The sequence below is a fragment of the Malurus melanocephalus genome, unplaced genomic scaffold (genome assembly GCF_030028575.1).
Source record: "Malurus melanocephalus ecotype Western Australia unplaced genomic scaffold, MMel_1.1 scaffold_35, whole genome shotgun sequence".
Lineage (NCBI taxonomy): Eukaryota > Metazoa > Chordata > Aves > Passeriformes > Maluridae > Malurus > Malurus melanocephalus.
The window spans coordinates 1,393,557-1,414,525 of NW_026623267.1; the positions used below are offsets into that span (position 1 = coordinate 1,393,557).

At 37.7% G+C, this 20,969-nt stretch overlaps 1 protein-coding gene across 1 annotated transcript in view; it reads left to right on the forward strand.

Moving 5' to 3' along the window:
- The window catches only part of SIM1 (SIM bHLH transcription factor 1), a 51,092-nt gene extending 31,017 nt beyond the window's left edge, over positions 1–20,075 (forward strand). Inside the window, exons 9-11 of the mRNA XM_057364089.1 lie at positions 2,853–3,018; positions 10,432–10,837; positions 13,517–20,075. Coding sequence (XP_057220072.1) covers positions 2,853–3,018; positions 10,432–10,837; positions 13,517–14,247 — 1,303 coding nt within the window. The 3' untranslated portion in view covers positions 14,248–20,075. The remainder of the gene's footprint in view (positions 1–2,852; positions 3,019–10,431; positions 10,838–13,516) is intronic.
- The last annotated feature ends 894 nt before the right edge of the window (positions 20,076–20,969 follow it).

The window sequence follows — 20,969 nt, forward strand, 5'->3', positions numbered from 1 at the left end:
TTTTTTTAAACTTCTGGTATTTATCTTGGGCAGTTGCTGATGGTGTTCTGGTATCTCTCTTGTTAATTCTGAAGGGTAGCTCTTCTAGGGCAAGGTTGAGGTGGTGTTGAATCATGACTCAGTGATGTAAAATATCCAGGTATTTCATCTGCAAGGGGAGCTCAGAAGTCTTCTTTTTCTAAGGGAAAACTTTGTATCTGGCAGCAAGAAGTTCAGATAGTTTTTTGTTATCCTGTTTTTGATGAAGTTACTTTCTAAGCAACTGTCTGCAAATACCAGCTTGTGTTATTTATTCTAAGGGGTGGTGTTCAGGGAGGGTGAGCCCTCACCATAACTATACCAAAGAAATAGAAAAGTAACATAGAATGGAATRCAAGGATTTGGTCTGTCTGGTTTGACTGTTTTTTGCTTTTTTGTTTCTGATTCCCATGGCCTAGAAACATTGTAGAGTGGAGTCTCTGTGATTTGAATGCTTGGCCCTTCCACAAATTTTAACAGCAGACCAGCAGTGYTGGAATGACAGTGTGGTCTGAATACCAGGGGGAGATTTCTCCCAGTGTTTTGAAACTTTTTCACTGACACAAGAAAACAGCAGGGTGGCCARAAATGGATGGGGAGTTAATGACAGGAGCTATGGGTTCTCCAGCAAAAGCAGAGGTAAAAGGGTTGGCGGGCTCAAAACCAAAACACAACCTCCTCATACYCCTAAGGCTCTGAAAACCTACTTAGTTTTGATTAATTTTAGTTTCTGGTGGCAATATTTTCTGCTTCTGACRCTGAGAACACAGGACCTTTCTTCTTATAATCAAATAGTCAGTGGGAGTGTGTATATTAGGATGAGACTAATAGTTTTTTYAGGACTGTTGATAAAATCTCATGCTATTATAGCAGTTAAGTAYGGACTGTTTGACATCTTTTGTGTTTAGTATGACACAATTTTCTAGGAATCAATTATGGAGACAGATGTTTTGTATGTCAAATCAAGGTGTCTGGATGAAAATTCTGAGGGTAACCATGGGAAAGATTAATGCTTTCAAAATATGTGGATGAGCCAYACTGTCAAAGAGTCCAAAGCAAATTCCCATACTCAGGCTCTTTCACTGCAGGCAAGATACTTGAAATGCAGATATTATAGCTGAGACCTATCTCTGTTAAAACCAAAATTTGAAGAAATTRTCACATTAAGAACAAATTTTGCATTGCAATGCACTATTTGTACTTGAAAAATCTGTCTGCTATGGGCTGGAAACAACATAGTGCAGTTCTAATGTCAGGGATTTGCTTTCATGTGTTATACACAGACACATACACATTGTCTACGTTGCAGAAACCTAAGCCTCTTCAACCAACACGTTTACTGTTTATCAGATGCAAAAAAAATTATTGTAGAATTGGGATGAATTAATCTGTTAGTTTTGCAGGTTTCTCTGTRGCTGTTCAAAGAGTCCTCCTATTTCACTTATTTCAGTGATTCGTCAAGTTTATTCTTCTATCCCTGACTTTTATCTGAAAACATTTCAGTGTAATAAGCCCTGATATGTTTAGGTTGTGGTGCAGTTTCTTTCTAAAAAATGCTAGACTCTTATGGCTTGCACATCAAATATTTGTGATTATAGAGCAAAATGTTGTTGCTAAAGCCAGGTAAATGATTTATTATTCATAACATTATTTATTAACTGAATAAAATTAATTAAAATAATTAATTTTTAGGTTTAGATGGAGTATAGAGTAATATGTGAATGAATATGTTGCCTTCTTGACTACTTAAGARAAGCATTATTCTTCCCTTATTCCCTTAATTCTCTACTGATAACACAAAGGAAAAAAAAATCATGAATCCTTCCTCTTTTCCTCCAGGTAGGTAGGTCAGGAAGAAGCTCTTGCTTTGCTCTCTTTTAATAAATCATTGTCAGAATAAGTTCCGTATGACTACATGAAAGCTGGAGAGCTCATTTCTTACTCCCCCGGKTCCCAGCAGACATGCAGATGTGTGCACAGGGGTGCAGTCCAATACACATGCCCTCGTTATGCTTAGTGAGACATGGTGAACAGTGCCAGTTTTCCTTACTTTTATGTATTCATTAGTTTGAAAAAACTAACACTGAACTTCAAAAACTGGCTTTATATATAGCTCCCCATAGAAAATCTCTTATTATTTTGCAAGTGAGGGACAAGCTATTTAAATTGCAAGATTTGTATTTATTTTGCTGTTTTCTCTGGCTGGCAAACTGTTAAGGAAACTAAAAATGGAGGAATAAACACTCATAAGACCCAAAGGTAAAAAAAAAAAAATAAAAAAAAAATCCTAATTTTGCACCAATTACCTTAAACTTCTTAAATACTGAAAAGTACAACCTTAAATGTCAAGTGTTTTCCATTAAAAATTATTTTGTTCAATTTATTTAKTCATCTGTGTAGGCTGTTCTGTGCACCCCGCATACACACATGTGAACACACACGTACATAATACACACATGGTAAGTTTGTAGTTGTACAGTTAAAAGAGTTTTGAGGAAAATGTATCCTGTTTACTGCTTAGCTATGTGAACAATGTAGAACTGCAATACAAGTCTCAGAAATATCCATCCCATTGCTTTTTATYACTGAAGAAAGTAGATCAGGATGATAACAGCTGGATGCAAAAAGCAATCATATTTTCAGTATAAAAATAGTGCTACTGCTTAGTAAGCTATACTCCATAAACGTATTAGGGGGATATACTGGCTTGCCCTGGATGGTTTTATTTTTTTTCCTTAAAAATATCTTTTGTTTCCACCCCCCACTAAGAAGAAAGGAATGTTTCCCATTAAGACMTGAAGTGAGTTTGTTTTTCACTTTTGCCTTTTATATAGGGATACTGAATATAAAGGACTCCAGCTCTCCCTGGATCAGGTCACTGCTACCAAGCCGGCATTCTCATACGCAAATTCAACTCCGACCATAACGGATAATAGAAAGGGAAGCAAATCTCGCCTCTCGAGCACAAAGTCAAAATCAAGGACATCACCATACCCACAGGTAGCTGTCTTTGAAAAACTAAATTAAATATTTTTGAATATCTTGATTTTGACTGCTACTTACCCAAGTAACTAGAATGGGCTGAAGAAYGTGTTACTCAAAGGGAGTAAAGGACAGCAGGTTACACAATCTTGAGACAGGAATATGTTTCTTTAAACAGCTTCTAAAAAGCTGGAAACATTTATATTTCAGCATGCATAAGAAATCATTRTCAACAACAATAGCAGTACAGGGCTCAGAGTTAATGAGAAGYGGACAGAAAGGCAAGTGAAAATGTTGGTTTAGAAATACTTGGTTTGAGAAGAYAATGAGTTTTGCCATTTGAGAAATCTTGCTTTTTCTCACTCTGTATTTACTAATTCCAACATATCTAGAAAGCTGCCAGATAGTTAATAGCAGTTAATACTGAAATTACTGTCAAGAGGAGTGACTTTTGAGGAGGGAAAGCAGTCAGCCAACTTGCTGAATGGGAACAAGAAAGTRTATACTTTCCTGTGTATAAAACTTTGAAAGGAAGAAAACAGTAAGGAGGTGGTCATTGGCATCAGTAGCTTTTAATTTCCCAGATTTCGTTTTCCAGCCTAATGTGTAAGGAACGTGTTCCTGCTTGGAAAATGGACCAGACTCRATTGGGTCTGCGAACTGAAACTTACCCAATACATTTGTGCAGCTGATTTCTTCAGGCAGTGTCACAGCACTTGCATCCCTTACACTGTAAGACTTTTAGCTCAAGTAAATCTGTTTGTTAAAATAACCATGGCGTTTACTAATGATACAATTCTTACTGCTCTTGTGCCTCTACATGGTGCATATAAATGTATGCATCCATGATGTAACATTGAAGAGCTATGTACTTTTAAAGGGCCTGGGTCAATATTTAACTGAAAATTATCTTAATAACTACCGTTTCTCTGCCGGCACAATGTTTTCTAAATGGACCTCTAAGCATGTATAATTTGATCCCCAATGTCTGCATCACTTCCTTATTTTCTTTCCTTTCCCCTCAAAGGCACCGAGGGTAAAAATTTCATTTAAATGACATCTGCTTTTGTCACAGGGAATATTTAACTGAGCACCTAGATATKAATCCAGATTCCTAATTTAAGAATCAAATTTTTGTCAGAGGTTGTAATAGCTCACTTATTCATTCATACATGCATGTTTCTGCGGGTTATTAAAAAAGCCTTTTTCATGAATGCACTACATCAAACAATTGTTATCCAACTGTTTAAAAGAATTGGGGAAGACACRTATAAATAATTCTAAATTCAGTTTTAATGACTATCTCTGATATTCTGTAATTACATTTAATCTTGCCTTCCTTTCCAAAGTACTCATTTACTAGCAGGACAATCCCAGCTGAAGACTTGTTATGCTTTTGCATCTATCTGATTTCTGAAAGTGTGACCTCCTTATACTTTCTGTCACCACAAAAAATACTGAATGAGCAGTGCAGCATTGTGACTTTTGGTTTATCAGCAATTGTCTGAAAGCTGAAGGGGATTAGTTTCCAGTTTCATTTTGCATCCTCATTACCAGCTGCCTATTAAGGTCACATATTTCATCATTCAAAAAGAAGCAGACACGGTGGTTGCCATTATCTTGAAAAATGGTCATGCCATTCATTGCAGCCCATCACCACAAGTAACACTGGCAGCTTGGCTTTGCCTCCCTCTCATCCTTCTCCACTGCTGAATGAACTGTTGAAAGACTAAGAGAAGCTGTTGTGAAGAACATGCAGCAGGTGGCACAGCCTGTGTCCCTCAGTCTCCTGCCCATGTAATTTGCCAGTCAGTAGAGGAGAATYAGAGTGTGACTTAAAAGTTGCAGCTGAAAAGCGAGGTCACGGGGTTTGGCTTACACAGGAGCCTGAGTTGTTGTGAGGAAAGGAAGCAGGAAGTTTATTAGCAAAATAACAAAGTGGGAAAAGTACTTGTTAAAGTCAAGGGCACCTAGAAGATTTTTAATGTACATAATTTCCTTCCCTTTTTTTCCCTTTCCTTTTCTCTTTTCACCCTACCATTTACTTTGCTTCTCTCTTGAAGGGAAAAAGAAATCTTACGCTTTATTGGGTGTTCACTGAGAATCCTCCACCTTTCCATCTATGTGCCCCTGAGATAGCTACATGAGATATGAGCTGTATGAAAATGATGCTAATCAATTTCAGCTGTATTTTGCTACTAGTGCAAAAAGTGGATGTTTTGGTCATCTAAGACATTGTTATTGTTTTCTGCCTCAAATCTTATGCAAAAGCTGACCTAGCATTACGCAGGTCTTGTACATTCTCTGAGTGAAACAGTTCATTAAACTGGAGGCATTGGTCAGCTTCTGATTAATACTGCCTGCTGTTAGTACAGTGGGCTAGTGGGTTCTGTGAAACCAGACTCAGGCAGGGGAAGAAAAAACAAAAATTCATGGCCCAGCTGCAGGATTTGCCCACAGAGTTTGAAGAGTGCTTTTCTAGTCCTGTCCTGCCAGAGAGGTGCAGAGCTGAAAGAGATGGTGGGAAAAAAATCCAGGTAGATGAAGGTTTGATGGCTATTTGCAGAAAAAGAAAATTGTGAGTTGATGTAAAAATGCCTGTAGTCTTCCTCCACAATATAATAATAATAATCATCATCATCATCCTCATCATCATTGTTGAGGAGCTCCCAAAATCTAATGCTGCACCTTATTAATTTTTTGTTCCTAAAAACTAGCCCAGGACCTCATTTATTCCATACGCAAAAGTAGCAACAAGATTGGAAAAAAAAAATTTAATTATGATCATCTGAACTGCTTTGGAGTTTAATAGCCCATTAATGGTGATTGTCTAAAGAAAACATTTAAATTTCCTATTGTGTGCATGCAGTGGAAATGTTTCATGGTGAGATCTGGATAAATGTTTATTGTTTCATATCTTCATATCTAATGTTAGTTCTTGGATAAAGATTATATATATACATACATACATATATGTAGTGAAAGCACACACACACACAAGTAAGAATGTACCCAAGAGCTGTTGGATGTTGGATGGAGGCTTTGGTGTGTATTACAGCACACAGAAATTTTTGGAAATAGGTGTATATTATAGGTATAGGTATATATTAATAGGCTGGTATATATGTACATATTAATGTACATTAATACATCAGATTTCAGAGATATATTGATTTTATAACTCCTTTAAATGGATAATCTGGAATAATTCTGCAGTCTGTATCTATTTGGACATATCACCCAAAGGGGTAAAGATAACAGAATCAGGCTGAATTCTAGCCAGCCTGGGTTTAGTTTTGTTTTAATTTCTTCCTGTAGCCTAAAGCTTTGGCAACTTCTAGTGCGTTCAAAAGCAGAGCAAACCCCTCTTTTTATAGTAAACATAACTCCTGGTCTGGTGAAGAGTCACCAGCAGTGGGGGTTATTTTAATGGACATGCTGTATTACTTTAATCTAAGCCTTTCACCATCTGTTGTGCCTATAATAGTGAATGCGAAAAGAGCGTATTTTACATTTCAGGATTACATTAGTAAAATGTAAGATAAAAGTGATTTAAAAGCATGCATATGTTCCCAGTACAATGCAGTCAGCATCTGTGGTGTTTTTTTCCTCATGGCTGAGACACAAATCAAGAGGAAAGCTGCTAATGCTGATGTAGTGAAAGTTTTTTGTGGAAAAGAGGACTCTGTGAGGGTTTCACCATATATTTAATGTTTATAATGATAAAAAACTGAGCAGGCTGACAGAAAATTATGTATCTATAATATCTATTGTTTGAATGTCTTGGGTGGTGTGTGGAGCAGGCTGATGTTGCTCTGTATGACAGGATGAGTTCTCAGGCCAGTGAGACACCTGTAGGAATGGAAGGTCAGCAAAAGAAAATCACACAAGAAATATCAAATTGTCTACTGGTCTAATATACTTCCATGGGCTCTCATAAAGTAAGCTTTTCTCAGATCTGGAATTTATATCTTCTTCCTATTTCCTTGCCTCTTTAGCCCTTCTGAAGTTTTTCTTGGGGTGAAAATGCATCAGTAATGGCCCGCAGACCCTTTTTTGTCAGCGCTAATCCTGCTGGTGTGCGCTCACTGTGATGGTACACTGGATTAGCATTCTAGAAGACATTTCTAATTTTCAGAAGTGGAAATTCATTTTCCAGGGACCAGCTAGAGGACTATTTAATGTATGAGTTTTTTTGGGGTTTTTTTTCTGCCGGAAGACAATTCAGAAATCACCTGAAGGGATTTCAGATATTGCCGGTCTGAAGTTCTTAATCACTATCCGCTGATTAAACTTAGTCAAAAATCCAAAAGTAAGAAATTACTTTTTCCTTTTGACTCCTGATAGAAGTCAGAAGGCAAAAATTAGCAGAAAATAAAATGCTTCTCCTGAGACATGACTGGGATTAAAAAAAAAAAAAACAAACCCTGATTTTAATTTGCCATAATTTTCATTAAATCTGATTCAATTTTTTATGGTCTTTCATCACTTGACATATGGGAGCCTAATTCTGACTTGAGAGATAGTGTTTCCACTCCCATTTCAGTAAAGCAATATCTTTGATCACCCTTTCATTTCTCCCCCCATCAACATGTCACACATGCCCGCACTTGAATTCTCCACCTGTCAACATCAGATTCCCAGAAGAGGCAGTGGCTGGACCGCAGCAGTGGAGGCAGCCTGAGGATGCCAAATAGAGATGTGGCTGGATTTAAAGGGAATTAGACATATTTTTGCCCTCTGTCTGCTTATGCTATACCTTAGGAATAAGTAGTCCTATCAAACCTTGGCAGAAAATGTGGCCCCCAAGTGATTGACTGCATTAATTTAATTCTGTCCATGGCCCAGCAGCTGCTGTGGGTCAGATCTCAAATAATCTTCATTTACATTGAGTACAAAGAAGATGAGTCGAGTACTGTTGGTCTTGATACATGATTATATGATATCACACAGTGCATTTCTGATATACTAAACGTAAACCCTTTGAGATAATTTCCCTTTCTTTAAGAAAAGTGCATGAAGACCTGTGCAATTGAGCCCTTTGTGATTAGGTTCAAGATAAAAGCAAAAATTGAGCAAGTTTTCAGTTAAATGAAGATATTCCCTTCAAGAGAAGTTAAGAAGACAAGAAGACACTTGCTGAAGTGTCTTTCTTAGAAAAAGAAAACTATAGAACTGTAGTAGAACATCTAGTAGAGGTACAGGAAATTAAGAGTTTTCAGTTTGAAAGATTCTCTGGCATTTATTATCATAATAAATTGTCCAAAAATAGAAATTTCATTATATTATTTTTGGAAATTAATTTTCCTTGTCTTCCTCATAAAAGAAATAAATACAAGGAGTTTTGTTTTTAATAAGAAAATAAATGAACTCTTATACTATATATATATATAATGGTATTTGGGCTTATGCTATATAATATCTCTGCTTAACTTTTAAAATTAAAAAATCTGGTTTATACAAGCCAAGTCCAAAAAGAGCACTAAAAAATCCTAAAATTAAGAACAGATAAAAATTTTCTTATTTTTTTTTTGACTTCCCACCCAAGATAAATTTTACTCTTAATCTTGTTAATAATTTCTAATTTTTTATATTAGAAACTTAATTTTATAAATACATTTTTGTCAAAAGGCTTGCAATAATTCAGCTGTTACTTCTGAAGTTATCCTTGTGACTAAGCAGCTTGTAAACATGAGATCTGAAAGACAACAGAAGAGTTAGATGCTCCAGTTGATCACAGAGCACTGTGATGACTGAATAAAGTTCCTGATTAGTGTATGTTGAGATACTGGAATTTAAAAGAACTCTTTTGTGGCTCTGTAACCATCTACCCCTTGTGAAAATTCCTATTTGTCCTTTTATATCTAAAGTGTTGTGATGAGTATCATGCTACTAACTTTCTGAGCTCCTCCATGTCTACTGGTGGGCTTTTTGCCTGTGGGTATTCTTCTGATAACTAATAACAAAATATAATTGACTTCCTCAAAGCCATGACCCTTTCTTTGTTTCCTTTAAATAACCCTTTGTGTTAACAAACAGTATTCACAAATATCAGCTGGAATACTGAAGAAATGCCCAATTAAATGCCAAAAACACTACTGATGTTGCACAGATGGTTTAAGTTTCTGTAAGTCAAACATCTGGTCAGTACTTTCGATTGGTAAGTGCATAAAACCTTGATCCTAGCTGATAATGAGGAGTTTCATAGCAACTTAATCTAATGAAAAGGAAGGTAACCTTATGTTAGGTCTATTAAAAGAAAAAGCAGAATGGGCATATGGAAGGTGAGTGATGGAACAGGAGAATTCCAGAGTTTCATGTTGTAATACATTGATTTGTGACATGAGTGTGCAGTGCTGAAGAGGTGAGCATGTACAGCTTTGGTCTCATCCCAGTCCATAATCATGGGTGAAATTGATTTAAAAATGTTCCGTGAAGTTTGACAGTTCCAATAAATAAAAAGATTTAAAAATGAGATAGCTAAATCCTAGGAGGTTTAGTAAGCATTCTTTTCCTCTCCCAAAAACCATCAGAAAGTTTGAGACATTCATTATGAATATCTAAAAACTGGTGGCATTTAACTTAACCCTTACTTCTCTCTAAACAAATGCTTATGCTCCTGACTGATTTTCCAGCTGCCTGATAGCAGCTTTTCTGTGTTGGGAGGGCTCTGCTTAATTGAGGGTGCCAAATGCCCAGTCTGCCTGCTTTGGCTAGCAGTCACCTTTACTGGTAAATAGTTTCTGGATTTTTCTTGTTCCCACATTGCAATAGAGTGGTGATTTTTAGCTTCCTGCATATCTGCCATCACTTTAAAGCTTTACCCTCTTGTTGGTAGTCTGGGGTTTACAAGAGGCTTTCTTTTCCCTACTAATAAGAGGAAAGAAGTTCAAAGATTCAACTCCAAGAAAGAAAAAAAAAATCAACAAACAAAATATGAGGAAAAGAGTGAACCCATAGAACAAAACCCTTCAAATACATTCTGTTTCAATTTGACATGTGAGAATGCTCCAGGCGCAGTGTTATTTCAGTCCCTTTTGGAAGTGTTTTGCTGAAGTGCATTGGAGCACCTTGGCTGAGCATAAGCACAGCTTTCAAAGCAACAAGAAAAACCTGGACATATTAAAAATATATTGAATTGCAACATTGATGTTGCTGAGCCCAGTATTACACATCATAAAGGAGATGGCTGTTACGGGCCGACATGGGATGTTTTAGACTTTCATGGGATGTTTTAGACTTTCCTGTCATCTGTGAGCTCATTACAGAGTGTTGTACAGGAAAGGACCAGGAGCCCAATCGGGAGGTGCAGACATGTGGCCACGCTCACAAAAAACACACTATCACATCCATGCTCTGCCTTCCCAGCACAGCTACTCGCAGATTTCACCCAGGTGTGGTAATTTCCTTGCTGCCTCTCCTGTCTTGCAGTATTCTGGATTTCACACGGAGAGATCCGAGTCTGACCACGAGAGCCAGTGGGGTGGGAGCCCACTGACCGATACGGCTTCTCCCCAGCTCCTGGAGCCTGCGGACAGGCCGAGCTCGCAGCACCACGACGTTTCCTGCGCCTACAGACAGTACTCAGACCGCAGCACGCTCTGCTACGGTTTTGCGCTGGACCACTCGAGGCTGACTGATGACAGGCATTTCCACACTCAGGCCTGCGAAGGGGGCAGATGCGAAGCTGGCCGCTATTTCCTTGGCACGCCGCAGCCGGGGAGGGAGAGCTGGTGGGGTTCTCGTGCGGCACTGCCTCTGACTAAGTCATCTCCTGAGAGCAGGGAAGCGTACGAGAACAGCATGCCCCACATAACATCAGTGCACAGGATCCATGGTAAGAGACAACACKGATTCGCACAAGCAGCTCAGATAAAGCAGCATGACAGAAACAAACAGCTGTTTATATGAAGGATGGAAAGTTAGATGGTTTTGATGTATGTTCTTGTCTCAGAGATCACATCTGTGGAGATGAGGAATACTTAAAATTTGAGTTTTACAGTCTGGCGTACATGCAGCAAAATATAATTTTGCTGTATTTTCATCAATCTGTGAAATTAAGGTGGATACATGACTAGTGAGATTTTAAGCATGATCTTAATGGAATATATTTAGCAAAAATTTAGATTTAAATCCAAGCTAGGCATTAAAACATCTTGAAAACCTTTGAAGAAATTGTTCTTCAAGTGACATTTTCTCTACTTATCATTACTAGATTCTGTATGATTTGATGATTATATAAAGTTGGCTATTGAAATTAACAGTAATTTTTGATTTCAGACATTTATCCTCAGTTATAATTTTTAGCTAGTTTTAATATCTCCATCCTTTCAGYACCAAGCCTGGAATTTCATTTGGTTTCTGACAGGTTGCAAACTCAGTGTGCATTAGTACATTTTCAGAGGCTGAAGCTAATAAAAAAATCCACGGTGAAAGCCTGATATTGGGTTTGGAAAAGTCCAAAGGTCCTTGGTTTTAAAACTACAGGTTGAATCTTGGAAGACAGTAACTGGCCAAAAAGTCAGAATTCAAGGCTGAAAGGATGGATGCAACATCCAAAAAWTAAAGTTTTTCTACTAAAATAATCTATCAAAACAAATGTTGCCTCTAATGAACTCATACAAGTTGATTATATTGGTACTACTCCATTGATTTGTAGAAAAAGGCTTTGTAAACAAAGGAGAGCTGTTCTGTTTTACTCCAATCTGAGGTAAGTTATGTTGAGAATAGAAATAAAATATTAAATATTAAGTTATACGAAATACAATCAGATGAAAAACAGGAAAGGAATGGAACAGAAATTTTTCTGATGAGGGTTGTTYACTTTTCCTGTCAGAACATGCCTCCTTCCTTGTGCCTGTTCTGTACTTCTGGCCTATTTGTGTTTTTGTAGCATTTTCTTCTSAAAAAAAGAGAACCTAGTAAAATATGATAATTCTGCTGGCAAATTTTATGCATGATAATTCTTGCTGAGCATAGCAATATCATACTGAGGTACAAATTCAAAAGGGTTAGATATTTATTCTGTCCCTCTATCAAGGATAATTAATACAAATGGATAATATAGTTTGGTTTAAGTGTGTGGTTTGGCTTTGCTGTGATTCCAGGTGCTGAAGTTATTTTCTTTATTGTATCAAATCTTACATTTTTCAGCAGGTCTTCAGTCTGTATGTTGCTTTGGGGGAAAATCCCGACTGGTCCTGCCATTTTGGGTCCAGATCTTAAGAGGATGTGAAGGATACATTCATGCCCATAGTACTCCACAGCGCAGTACTTCTCCCAGAAATGACAAGATATTTTTATTGTAAAATCCCATCACTGATTTTTGTAGTTWACTCCGCAATGCAGTGGTAGTGATCTGCAACCCAAACAGATCTGTATGCCCTGACCCAACACAGAACAGGGGAAACTTCTTGTGCTCGTTTGAAAATGGGTTTGCTTTGAGGAGTACTGTCAGCCAACCCAACGTGCTTCATCCCTCAAGAGGACTTTGTGTGTRTTGAGGCAAAGGCATCAATAAGTGACATGTGCAGCTCCCACACGTGTGGGACTACTACCACTACAGGAACACATCTCAGCAAATCAATCCCTTTATCATAATGTTGAACRATCAGGCTTTGGGGCTACTCATTTTCTTCCTAGTGAGGACTGACAGGTCTTCTGTCCTTTCAGCTACTTGCAAGCTGAACCTGTTCTCTGATATGTATATCATACATATCCAATAAATAAGGCCCTATATCAGACAGCCTTATTTTTTAAAGGGAATTAATATTTTACCATAATAAAAGTTAATATTTTACCMTATCAAAAGCAAGTATTTATGCATGGGAATATGACATCACATTTTTAACAGTAAACCTGTCCAACAGCTATGAGTTCTTGAGCTTTTGAAGAAGAGTTCCTTCGTTACTTGTGGCTCTCTATTGTTGTGTAAGCTGCTTAAAGTCACTACACAACCACAAGCTATTTCTCAATGCTGTCTGTGTTCCAGCTCCTGGAAAGCCTAAGAAAACTTTATGGAATGTCGAACATTTGTAATTCCCTGAGATTTTTATTTTTGCCATGGCCCAAATTCATTCAGATCTTGATGCAAAGAGGTGTTAAGTGGCCAGGGACCTGAATACTGGCAATGAGGGCACTTTGACATGCCCTAGGATACCCTGCCAGGCCCCTACCTGCTCTGAAAGGCGGAGTTGTTTTAGAGTTGGTGCCATACCTGCTGGGCTTATGCAGATGCTTGACTACCCAAAAGTGTATCAGGTGGCACTGGATATCTGTGCTGAGGTGCTTAGATYTCTTTGTATATTTCCAGCTGTCTTACTTGTTCCATGTGGAGATACAGGAAGCTAGAGTTGGTCACTGAAAAGCAAGGGATCCACCGTGGTMATTTTTGGCAACTGTTACGTGTCTCCTCTGACTTGATTTTCTGTCAGTAAAATAAGGTTCAGATTACATTATCTTCAAGATCACTTGCCTCCTTAAACCTCAGCACTTGTCTCCTTTSTCTCTTTCCTAGGAAGGGGACACTGGGATGAGGACAGTGTCGTTAGCTCACCCGACCCTGGCTCTGCCAGYGAGTCAGGCGACCGATACCGTACTGAGCAGTATCAGAACAGCCCACATGAGCCCAGCAAAATCGAAACTCTAATAAGAGCCACCCAGCAAATGATTAAAGAAGAAGAAAACAGGCTACAGCTGCGGAAAACCACTCCTGACCCACTGGTCTCCATCAATGGCACGGGGAAGAAGCACGCTATCTGTTTTGCCAGCTACCCTCAGCAGCAGTTGGCAGCGGACGTCTGCCGCGTCCCGACGGTTGCCAACACTCCTCCCTGCGAACACATCCAGCAGCGAGACGGAAAGATCATGAGCCCGCATGAAAATGACTATGACAACAGCCCCACGACACTGTCTAGGATAAGTAGCCCCAATTCTGATCGAATATCAAAGTCTAGTTTGGTACTGGCTAAAGACTACCTGCATTCAGACATGTCCCCTCATCAAACCCAAGGAGACCACCCAGCAGCCTCTCCAAATTATTACAGCTCCCACAGGCAGTAYTTTGATAAGCATGCTTACACGCTAACTGGATATGCCCTGGAGCATCTATATGACASTGAAACAATTAGAAACTATTCACTRGGCTGCAATGGATCCCACTTTGATGTGACTTCTCACTTAAGGATGCAGCAAGATCCAGCACAAGGACACAAGGGAACATCTGTTATAATAACCAATGGGAGCTGACACTTTTTTTTCTAAAAACTTTTGTGCTTWAAAAAATAACCTTTGAGATCTAATTGGAGGATATTTTATGTTTTCATGCCCTTGTCCTTACCAGCATTTCATATACCACAGTGCACTAGAAAGAGGAACCTAAGGTTTGGGGGGATAAGCTAGTTAACATGCATTACTGAAAATAAAAATGCACTGGCATGCAGGGTTAGAGTGAATGGARCTAAACTCAAAGTCAGTGCCATGCATGCTGAGAAGGATAGAAGAGGTCCAGGCAGGGAGTGCTTGTGGCAGGCTGACAGAGCAGTTTATCCACATTGTGTAAGAGGTGTTGCTTGGAAACACTGCCAAGGGCAGATCTTCTGAACTGCATAGGTACCAGCCAACAGAACTGCTATGCACTCTTTTTACACAGGAAGCTGGGATGTGTTCCTTCAAAATACACACAAAAAAGTGTACTTCTGGTGATTTGTTTATTCCCCAAAGGCCAAGCATGTTATGCTCCTGTATGGTATAAAGCATCCATGGCTGGCTAATATAAAATCAAAAAAAGGGAGAAAGAAGAGAGAACTCCTCGAATTGCCATGTCCTTGTGTACTCACAAACATAGCTATTTACATATGCTTGATTTGAAAAGAGTCCTTATGATTAGTATGGTCAAATATTTACTTCTACTGCATTAAAAAGAGAGGGGTGTTCTCACTGTAGTTTTGAAAAATCCAAAGGCTTGCTTGTCTTGCTGTGAAGATGGGAGATGGTTCTCATGTTTTTGAAAGGTTGCCCATGGCAGGTAGTGGAGTGAAATGGAAGAAAATTGCCTGGAGAAACAGGAAGAATAGACTGAAATTAGCAGTGGTCCAAGATAAACAGTTAACCCTGTAGCTATGTATCCCATTTAGTAATAATAATAACATAAGGAAAAGGAGTTGAATAATTAAGAATTAATTTGAAACACAGAAGAAGCTCAATAGAATCATAGAAATATTGCTGTAAAATATAAATGCAATTGCATAAATGTAAAAACAAATGAGTCAAGAATAGGTAAAAACTGCTTGGTGGTTTGTCTAACTTCTGATAAGGTTTTGGAGTAAATTAAGAGCATATAGAGAATGGTAACTACTCTGTCTGAAACATGGTAAAGTAATAGGCATGACTTTGATAAAGAAATATGAATTCTTTTCTTGATTGCAGCAGATAATTTAATGAATATCAGAAAATACTAAGGACATCAAAATCAACCATATGTACCTAAAAAAGTACAGAGGGAAATCAGTGTTCCAAGGAATAAAATTGTATTAAGAATGCTGGTATTATCAGGGCTTGTCCTAGAGTTATATAAGACATCAAAAGAGGCAGAGAAACTTTTWAAAATTTTTAATAACCTCATGAACAAAGAGACTGATTAATTGGAAAAGAATAAATAAAGAACATATGCTAAAAATGCAAAATAGGGCATTTGTAGGCACAATTGCTAGACTTGTACTTTTTTGCATGGCATTTATATGGTCCCAAGGTTGACTGCAACTGACCACCKCTCCCTCTTATGCCAATGTGGAGGAAAGGGGACCTGAGGTGATTACTAAAATGTGATTAGCTCTAAGACTAGCTTCATTTGTAACATTCAGAAGCTCAACATATGGGATTGAGTCATCAATGGGACTAAATATAAACCAGCATGCTAYGGGTGGGTTAAAAATACTGTTTCCAAATAAAACTAATCAGAAGCAAAAGCTAAATAATAATATTACAAACCACGTAAGTAGAGACGTACTTGAAAGCAGAGGAAATTACCTCTCTGAACTTGGAATACTGTGCATAGTCCTGATCACTCCAAGGCAGATTGTGAATCTTGAATTGAGTAGTACCTTACTCCATAAGCGACCTTTGTTGACTGCAGTGTGATCGCTCCTGGTGAAATGCACGTTGAACACAAGGGAGAACAACACAGTCTGGTCTTTATTATCTAAACCTCGTAACAGAAAAGGTGGAGCAGAGCTCAGCAAAAGACAAAGAGGCTGAAAGATCTAATAAAAGCTTTAAATAAACTGGGTCTGTCATCTTTGTAAGGGAAAGGAGTAAGGGGTAATGTCACTGATGTGCACCAAACTCTGCACAGAGGAGAGATAAATAATGGTCTAAAACTATTTGAACTCCTGGCAGAAATGAGAGACAGGGCATTGAATGATAGCCAAGGCAAAATGAGAACAAAAAGATTTGGCAAGAAGTTTATTTGACCCATTGCCAAATGGATAATGAAGGTCATAAAGTGCAGCAGTTCGACTTTTTTTGTTTGTTTGTTTGTTTTAAGATAACAACAAGGCAAATAGTTGAGGGGAAGAAAAACACTGACAMCTGTTAACTCAGAGGAAGAAATGGACCAAAATGGACTTCTTTCAGCCCAACAATTGTATATATTCCTAAAGCATAGGAATAAGAAAGTATTTTTGATAAATTTAGTTCTGGWTACATATTTATTTCACTTGTTCCTATGAGTAATATGAATAAACTTGTACTTSGAGTCTCATTTTACAGTATTAAAATACATTTTGCAAAGCAAAATAGATTAGAGGTACATGGTATCATATTATCCCTACAAGTACATATAAAACCACATCTAAGTGTTAATATTATTTTGTATTACAGAAGAGTCTCCTAAACTGTTTGAATGAAATGGGGTTTTCTCAGCACTGAAGTTTCTTGGGATCACCAAGAACKCTTTACTATCAAGCTTTTAGTTAGAAGGCAACAGAGTTCGGCAGATCCCCTGCAGTTCTCTGCCTGGGGTCTACTAGCCACAAGTAGTCAGGAAACCAAGCCTTGGTGATGGTTGCATTTGCATTCTGACAGGCACCTTTGAAAAATAGAAGACCGATAAAACAATCAGGCACAGAATAAGGTGCTTGTACGCTGTATGACGTCACCCTGGAAAAAAAGCCAGTGTGCTATGCAATAAAAGTTCCCCATCCTCATTTACAGTAATCCCAAAATAAGACTTCCAAAACTATAGTTATTTATCTTTTTGTGATCGTTCTAGTCCACTACAAATGCAAAAATGCACTGTAATGAATGGAATAAATCAGTAGAGATRTCTCTACATGCAGCCATGTTGTGCTACAAGCAAAGGCTGATGCTCTCTCTCCTCATGGGATTACAGCAACAACACTTCAATACAGTGTGCCAGAGATGGATGTCTTTTGTCAGCTTGTTTGCTATCCTGCTTCTTTACATAGCCAGGAATTTCTTTTTAATTGACAGAAAGCATTGAGTTTTGCAAACATAGACTTTGTATGCTACACAAAAGCAAGTCTGCAATCTTAATTATAGCATATAATATCACTGCAGCTCATATTACATGTGCTTTTCAATATGGTATAGAGCTTATTTTTTCCATTACATATTTATGTAATTCAAATTTTCATTTAGTATCCTTCAAGGATATATTGTTTTTTTTTATGTTTCTTCCTTTTTCAAATCAGATGGGAAGAAATATCTTGCAAAATTGAAAAATGCAAGGCATTTGAACCAAATAAGTTTCAAATGTATTGCATTATCTAAAGGTTATCACTTTAAATAAGGTATGTATGTTGTGTTTTGGAACAGAAACAATATAAATTGCATCATTTCTCTGACAATGCTGGTTTGCTATTAACATGATATTAATATTTTTACAATTAATGCAAAAACAGAGTGACCACAGCTCTTTCRAACCATTTCTTATTGATGTCAGTGGATGGCACATTATGGTTTTTGTGCATTACAATTTTAGTATATCTCTTTTGTTTTAAGAAATAAAAAGCCCTCTAGTCTTTACATGAAATCACACCCCATTGGCATAGAGTTTGTGACTTTGGATGAATTTACAAAGYAATTCTTAAATTAAAAGAACCTTACTTGGCAATTTTTCCCATTGATTCAAATGGGAATATTTGTGGAGTAAGGTACTGCTTAATATGTGCAAGGGAAAGAAAGCTGACTTGTGATAATAGGTTTGGGKTTTGTTTTGAAATTCCTTTTTCCTTAAATCTCAATGTGTGAATATGGAACCATGGAAGATAATAGCTCTATGGCTGTATTTCTATAAAAGAGGTTATTTGTGTTTTAAAAAAAAATGAATACATCTCTCCCAACTGAAGAGCCCCAGAATTATTTCTTCAGCTTTAAATGGCTTTTGTTGATGTGTCTGMAATATTGCTGTGGGTTACACAGTGAAATTCTGCTCTTTTAATCTCTTTTAATCACTGTTATCTGAATCTCATTTTTGTCTCTGCACATGCAGCATTTTTCCATCAATGTCCCTAAGTATGTTAACCACCATATGTTCATTCATATGAGCATGCTGAGTGAGTTGGAAAAAAATAAAAKGTCCCATAGTATTTCTGGAAAAGGCACAGCCACCCCAGAAAATCAGCCTGGCTGCAAAYCAGCCTTTTCCAAAGGTCAGATAACCTTTCAGTCACGGAACAGAGCTGTGCCATACGCATTGGTTTCAAATCTTCTGCATACAAACCTGTATGTAATGAGGATTACAGCACACAGTTCCAGGATTAGACCTAGCTATGTCTATTTTAAGGTGGCTATAGTTAATATCTGGCAGCAAACAGATTCAGGCTCTGGTGTTTCCATGAGTTCCAAGTTTACTTAAGCACCTAAGAGCCTAAAAGCAATGCAGGTTTTGTTATTAGGAACRATGGTGGATGAACATCCTTTCCTGTAGGTGTACTGGCTTAACTCCAGATAGCTCCACAGTGTGGTGAAGAACCTATTTTATTTAATTTGCARTTAGTATTGATGGTTAAATATTTCAGCTGTGTGCACTGAGAAGCAAAAAAACCCCAAACCAATTAAAACCTTAACTAACCCCCAAAACAGCAACAAAAAAAAAAAGCAAATCAACCCCCCTCAGATTTCTGTAAYCCTTCGGTTTGGTGTTTTTAAAGTCTGCTAGAGGTGCAGCTGAGGATTTAGCTGTTATTTTGTAGACCAAAAAATGAAATAGTCTTCTGTTCAGAAAAGTGACAGCACTAGTGTGATTCCATTTCACATTTCCTTAGGGTATTTATTAGTGAAAAAGAAATGGTGTGAGGTTAAACTTCACTGTGGCATTTAGCTTATGTATRCAAGAGTTCTGTAGATAAATCTGGCTCTAAGTTGTTAGGAATACATCCCTTTTTGAAAAGAGTTAATTTATGACTCCATCTATGAAGCTGTATTTGAAAGGAAAGATCAAATACAGGATGAAAAAAAGCTTTTTGTCTGGTTGCATCCGCTATTGAACTCCTGGCTCACACAAAGTTCTCAATCTTTCCTGTTGTTCTGGGATTCCAAATGCCATTTTAAATACTTTTATTTATTACAATTTGGACTGCATTAATTTTTTTTTTTCCTTTTCAGCTACTGATACAGTGGGAAGTTACAAAATGCAAGAAACAATCTTTTTCACATAATAGAAAATGTTAGCACTTTTACATTCTAAGGAAAAAAAATCTATTAGAAAAAGTATTTTTAGGGCACTGCAACTTTTTCCCAAGGTATATATTTCAATGCATAAAATATACTAATTTAACAATAAAAAAAGCACTTGAGACATGATGAAGATATTTCATGTTTGCTTTAAACCAATGGTTACTTTTCTGGAAAAAAAGACACAGATTGCCAGTGTTTCAAATACCATGCTTTGCAATGTAAAGGGTCTAGTGGCATTGTAGCATAACATCTGTAGTTTTCCTTTGGAATGTAATGTAGAAAATATAATTTAGCTATGTCAACAATATCTTGCAAAGTGTTCCCATTTATAATTATTTATATTGTAAATAGCTTTCTGAAGTAAATTTGAAGTTAATGTGCATAAGATGTATTTATTATGTGAAGATTTTTTTTTTGTTGTTTAAAATATAGCTGCCAACATACAATTTTTGTCTGTTTTTTTAGATTTTTAAACTAAGGATTGCCCTATATAGTATATATTTTCAGGAATCAATTTTAGTCAATTGGAGTATTTCTTAGCAATGGGAGGGGACAGGGTAAAGTAATTTGTTTTGGTTCCTGTGAGTCCTAAGTGCTCCCTCAATCTTGAATGAAGTTTATCAAAATATGAAGGGACATTGATAAGATACTGCTACCTCATTCAAGATGTCTGAATCTGCTCAAATACTATTCTTTCAGGAAGAAATTAATTAAGATTAATGATCTACTGTGTAAATAATCTGCCTTGTTTCTTGGAGCCTTCTACCACCTTGTGCCTCAGCTAAATCAGCTCGCTGACTTGGAGCATGATGCCCATTAGGTGCTTAAATTGCTATGCTCAAGGAGCAGTATTCTGACACAGGAATAGGTGAGAAGTTGTGCTAAATTGTGCTCAGACCAGAGAGCTGGCTGTGACCTGGGGTTTTGAGCTTGGACGGTTCAATTGACCCAGAGTAACAGGAACTGCTGTGTGGCAGCTGAGCTGCTGCAACCTTTGCCTGCTCTGGGGTTGGTTTAGGTCTTTCTGAGCTCGAGCTCTGAGTCACAAYTCTTACATTCTAGACCAGTTTCTGAGCCATCAAACCCCATCCTCTCAGGCACTGTCACCATTCTCTTCCCTGCAGGGAACTAACGCAAGACAGATGGTCTCAGAGAGCAGTGGGATGCTATGGTCAGGTGAGAGAGCAGCTTTCTCTGGAGAGAAAGTGATTGTTCATGTGTTTCCCACGCACCAGACAGAGCAAATACATGAGCAGCAGGGATRGGTGGGA